General features: G+C 45.9%; 1 protein-coding gene across 1 annotated transcript in view; it reads left to right on the top strand.

Annotated features, from left to right (window-relative positions):
• LOC108642191 (methyl-CpG-binding domain protein 3) overlaps window positions 1–4,738 on the top strand; it is an 11,185-nt gene extending 6,447 nt beyond the window's left edge. Inside the window, exons 5-7 of the mRNA XM_029963904.1 lie at window positions 1,460–1,597; window positions 3,512–3,602; window positions 4,466–4,738. Coding sequence (XP_029819764.1) covers window positions 1,460–1,597; window positions 3,512–3,602; window positions 4,466–4,650 — 414 coding nt within the window. The 3' untranslated portion in view covers window positions 4,651–4,738. The remainder of the gene's footprint in view (window positions 1–1,459; window positions 1,598–3,511; window positions 3,603–4,465) is intronic.
• The last annotated feature ends 1,123 nt before the right edge of the window (window positions 4,739–5,861 follow it).

Genomic DNA, 5,861 nt, shown 5'->3' with positions numbered 1-5,861 from the left:
TCCCTTTCAACCCAAACATTCCATGATTCTGTGATCCCACACCCTGGAGTGTGGGCTCACCTTCTCCAGCACAGTCTCCTGCAGAGCCCCAGATCTCCAGCTGGCTCCTGGGGCTGTGCAGCAGCTCTGCCCTGCCCTGGCCTTTGGTTTGGGAGGAGAGGAGGGACCTGTATCCACAGGGATGATGCAGCCTCCAGGCAGTGATTCAGTGGAGTTATCCCAGGCCATGCCAGTGTCAGCTTTGGAATTGATTGAAGGGAAGGAGGCATTTGGGGCAAAAATCTGGAGAGGGAAGAGGATGGCGAGGTCTATTTGTAGGACAGAATAAGAGTCTGTGTTAGCCCCTGGTAATTTGGATTGTTGAGGTCCAGTCAGGGTGACAGTGACGTTGGAGGGCTGCACTCGAGTCTGGATTGAGCCACTCAAGTCATTCCTAAGTATCTTCACTGGTTGCTAAAATCTTTCTCAGAACCCAAAAGCTGATGTCTGTGCACCTAAAATTAGTGTGAAAAAAGCACAATGCTTGTATTTTAAATACCTCAAGTCAAGAACCATCACAGGAGCGATGAGAACGTTTCCTCCCGGCCCTGGGAGCTGCTGTGATATTTTGGGACCTGCCCTGAGGCAGAGACCAGCAGCTCACACACCTCTCAGGCTAAAAATTGTGCCCAAACCTCTCAATAAATGCACAGATCGTTACCATTGGCTTCTGAATGGATTAGCACCCAGATGGTTCAGAATTATATTTGTCCTGAATACATCTTTTCTCCATCTCATGAATAAATCTGTGAATCAGATGCAGTGTTTGCATCCTCGAGAACAAAGTGTGTCCTAGAGCCATTCCAAGAGTTGCATCTTAGATTTTGGGGATGAGGAACAGTCTTCCTGTGTTTCCACTAACAGAAAATGCAGTCATACAGGGCAAAATTGATGAAGAGCTTCATTTAAAAGCTGACTTTCGTTCAGAACTGAAGGTAAAAAAAGGCATCCAGATTCCAGCCGTGTTGGTTTGTTTATTGGTCTCAGCTGGGTTTAAATGGAATGGTTTAGAATAGTTTCTGGGTTCACAAACGAGTCTCTAAATCCCTCTTCATAATTTTTCTAATTACTACAAATATTGGGTTGTAGTCTCCTGGTTTAGTGATCTACAGGTGGCTTGGCAAAGCTTTCTGCCCATTAAATTCAGTGAAAATGGAGCTAAAAGTGATGTGGTATAAACTAGAAAGGGTGGAGGCTGATATGTTAAACAGAATGGGTGGAAAACTCTGATTTTGATAGGTCTAAGGCAAGATTTGAATTTGGTTATGCTGTTTTAGCAGTCTAACTTGTATAACTTGAGATCAGACAAGATTTCAAGCCCGTGATCTGTTTGCTGCTGCACATCTACGTGGCTGCAGTAGCATTTTGGCAAATAAAAATTATTTTGGGGGGGCTTTTCCTCTGCTCTTGCTTGAAACAGGGCAAGCCTGATTTGAACACGGCCCTGCCTGTGAGACAAACAGCCTCCATCTTCAAACAGCCTGTCACAAAGATCACAAACCACCCCAGCAACAAGGTGAAGAGTGACCCCCAGAAAGCTGTGGACCAGCCCAGGCAGGTAAGACTTGCAGCTTCTTCTCCAGAAAACCAAAAAACTCCTGGATTTGCTGCTGGAAGGATCCCAAAATAAACCACTTTCGTTTTGTGATGCTGAGCAAATGCTCCCTGGAGATTCCTGATCTCTGGGATTTCGGAATCTGGAGAAATCTGGCATTTCAGAAGCATTGCCTTGCAGTGCTCCCAGCTTTTAAAAGCAGAGCAAACCCCATTCCCAGTCTGTAGTTACAGGCTGTGTGCACTGGGATTTATAACTCAACTCCAGCCTTTGGTTAGATCACAATTCTGCAGTAGTTAAACCTTAATTTCCTTAATGCCACAAATTTAGTCAGGTGTTGTAATCACTTCAGGGGTCATTTAGGATTAAAATCACTGTCAGATGTTCCAATTGTCTAAGAATTCTGTGTTTGAAATCCATGTTCCTGTACAGGCCACATCCAGTGTGGTGTTTGATGTAGTGCAAGGGATTGTGTATCAGTAGGAGTTAACTCTGCCAGTGTGAGATCATAAATTCACTTGGAATGTCATTATTAATACAAAATCAAAGTGGCTTTCTTATCCAACTGTGTGTTCTCAAATGAGAGAATACACCAAAATTAAGGTAAATCTTTCAGCTTAATTTCATCAGGTGAAAGGATGCAAAAAGAGTGCTTAGGACAAGGAAAGGCCCTGGTAAAATGAGCTGTACCTGTTGGAAGCAATTCTCAGTACAGTTTAACTTCTTGCAGGTCAAGGAGAGTTAAAATCTATTGTTCCAAGAGGGAAAGTGATTTCAACACAAATTAAAAATTCCCTTCCTAAACTGCTGCTTCTCCCATTGAAAACTTTTTTTCTGCAAACTTCAAAACTGCATTTTGAGGACAGTTCACGTGAACCTACTTCAACTAGAACCTTCAGGTGTGAGACAGAGCCTCTCTGAAATGGAGTTGGGTGGTTTGGTTTGATGGCTGTGGAGTTTTTTGTGTTTTTTGAGGAGATTGGCAGAGTTTTACCCTGTTTTCCTAAGGAAGTAGAACCCGTGTGTTCACAGTGTTGTTGCTGTTCCCGTGGTTTTGATAGTTAAGACAGTAAAAGAACACTAAAAATATGACACTGACCTCCAAATTCTGAGCTGGACAGAGATTTGTGTCCCTGCTTTAAATATTCTATCAGGCAGCAGAATGTTTGAACTTCTGCTCACAAACTCCAGGTGTTTCTGCAAAATTTGAAACTAGTGCTGAGGCCCTGGCTTAAAAATCACAGAATCCCAGAAGGGACAAGGGGGTGGGATTTGCTTGGACTGTTTGGGGTGAATCCTTGATTTCTCAAAACCTGGATAAAATTGGGTTTTTTTTAAATATAATTGATCCTCCAGCTGCTCATTGATCACCCTCATGAACCCAGGTGGAGAGTTGAAGGTGTGTCAGGTGCTGTAACTGCCTTTCCACCAAAGCAGATGCTCCTGAGGAGAACCTGTGACTCAAAATCTGGTGAAGGACCAGACCTGGTTGTTCTCATGAGAAACTGCTGGAGAGGAAGAAAACAATACTTTACCTTGGATCCAGTCCTTGCATTCCTTAACTTTCTGTGGGTTATCTGAGACAGCAGGAGAGGAACGGGGTGTAAAAAAGGCTGTCTCACACTAAGGGCTTGTAGATGAAAGCCAGCAAGCCTGGCCTTGCTTCTCCAGCTCAGAACAGGGAAAATACCAGGCCCTGGAAGAAAAGGAAATCTCTCTCAAGGCAGCAGGTTGGGACAGAGGAGTTGGGGGCTGATTGACAGTGAGGATTGTCCTTCCTGGCAGATCCCTTCTGCAGTAAATCCACATGGAATTGTCCACAGCAGAGCTCTTCCCTCCCTGCACAGGGAGCAGGTGCTTTGTGGAGTTGACAGTTCTGTTTCTGTTTGTGCCAAGAACCCCTTTCTTTGATTCCAGCTCTTCTGGGAGAAGAAGTTAAGTGGACTGAACGCCTTTGACATTGCAGAGGAGCTGGTGAAAACAATGGACCTTCCCAAAGGTTTGCAAGGTAATCAGAGCCTGCCCTTCACTCAGGGAGGGCATTTTGGTGCCTGTCAGCAGTGAGCTGCGGGTGTTGTGTGTGCCTGGCAGGGCCATGGTCATTCCTGCTGCAGCAGGAACTGCCAGTGCTCCCTGGGGGTCTTGGTGCCCCTTGGCCTGAGAAAGCACTGAAGCAAAACTTCTTGACATTTTTGGGGTCCATGTTCCAGAAACAGCAGAGTCAGAACTGGCTTGGGTTGGAAAGACCTTAAAGGTCACCCAGTCCCACCCCCTGCCATGGGCAGGGACACCTTCCACTAGCCCAGGTGGCTCCAAGCCCCCTCCAACCTGGCCTTGGACACTTCCAGGGATCCAGGGGAAGCCACACCTTCTCTGGGCAACCTGGGCCAGGACCTCCCCACCCTCACAGCCAACAAATTCCTTCCCAATATCCCACCTAACCCTGCCCTCCTTCAGCTTAAAGCCCTTTGTCCTGTCCCTCCATCCCTTGTCCCAAATCCCTCTCAAGCTCTCCTGGAGCCCCTTTAGGCCCTGCAAGGGGCTCTCAGCTCTCCCTGGAGCCTTCTCTTCCCTAGACTGAACACCCTCATCTCTCTCACATTTCCATTCAAACATCATGGAAACACCTTTCATTCCCAGTCTACCTTTTCTTTATTATTATTGGTTTTGTGTAACAGAATGAGGAAGTGCCCTGGGTGTGAACACCCTTGGAGAGCTGCACAGGAGCTGCTCCAGTGTCCAGGATCTGTGTTGTGTTAGCTCCCAAAACCACAGCGTGTGTTCTGCCATTCCAGTTCCATTCCTGCTGTCCTGCTTTTGCTGCTCCCTGCCCTGTGCACTGTTGGTTATGGCTTTTCCTCCCTCCTGCAGGGGTGGGCCCGGGGTGCACAGATGAGACCCTGCTCTCTGCCATCGCCAGTGCCCTGCACACCAGCACCATGCCCATCACAGGCCAGCTCTCTGCAGCTGTGGAGAAGAACCCTGGGGTTTGGCTCAACACCTCACAGCCTCTCTGCAAAGCCTTCATGGTGACAGATGAAGATATCAGGTATTAACCAGAAACACCACTTGGAACAAAGTCCCTTGGGGTAAAACAGTACTTTTTTTGTCAGTGTCTGATAGAACACTGTGGCTTGGGAATTAATTTGAATGGCTCCTCAGCAGCAGAGGAGACAAAAATGGTCACACAAAGCTGCTCTCATGTGCTCAAAGCCCATTGTTTTTTTATTTTGGCCATGCTCAGTTACTCTGAAGTTTCAGGTTTCCATGTCAAAGTGTCCTTTTGTTGACAGAGGTGTCTGAATTGGGGTGACCCTGATTAGGCATCTCTGAGCAGAGATGGGATTGGAGAAATCCTGAACAGTGCCATTGGGTTCTCTTCACCCTTCCTCTGTGTCAGTAAATAAAATAAATAAAATTTATGTGTTGACCAGATCAAAGTCCTGCCTGCTGTGGTGGCAGGGAACAAGGTACAGTTTATTTAGCTATAGGTTGCTTTAGGTAATGAATTATATTGCTGAATCAGGACTGCTCAAACTCAGCTTTAAGTGCATGGTAGAGAACTGAAAATACCAAACAGTAACCTCCAGGTGTGCTGTTTGCACTCACTAAATGCTTAAAGATAATCCTTGCTTTGACTGCTTGAGAAATCTTTTGAAATTACAGGATAAATTTTTTGTGCTTGATTTGTACCAGAATGACCAGGAAAAACACTGCTTAAAACTTTGATTTCCTGTGGCTGAGCTGAAATAGGAGACCTGTGAGCCACTGATTAGTGATCTCTTCTTTACTGGGACTTTGACAGCAAAGGAGCCATAAAATTTAAGGTTTGGACTCAAAAGGGGAACAAGCAAAAAGAAATTATCAGAAACTTCATTTTTCTCCAGTCTGATTTTTGGAAAACTGGGCAGGGTAGGCTGAGGTTTTCTTGTTTAATATTAGTACTAGGAGTTAAAAAGAAAAAAAAGTCTTTGAGTCAGCTGCTAGATTGGTCAGATTCCAACCAGAATTCAACAGGGCACAGGGCTTGTGGCAGAAAATATTGGGCAGGTTTTTAAAGTGTTTTTCATCTTCCCCATCAATATAATGCCAAGGGTGGTTTTTTTTACAGTGCAGTTCTCAGAGGGCTTTTGCAATCCATGCTTGTCTGTCCAGCCTCGTGTTGGAGGGGTTTGAGGCTCCTTTCCCTGGGAGGCTCCTTTCCCTGGGAGGCTCCTTTCCCTGGGAGGCTCCTTTCCCTGGGAGGCTCCTTTCCCTGGGAGGCTCC

Source organism: Manacus vitellinus, unplaced genomic scaffold (assembly GCF_001715985.3).
Source record: "Manacus vitellinus isolate BGI_N305 unplaced genomic scaffold, ASM171598v3 scaffold_64_pilon, whole genome shotgun sequence".
Classification (NCBI taxonomy): Eukaryota; Metazoa; Chordata; class Aves; order Passeriformes; family Pipridae; genus Manacus; species Manacus vitellinus.
This window is presented reverse-complemented; position numbering and strand designations above follow the sequence as displayed.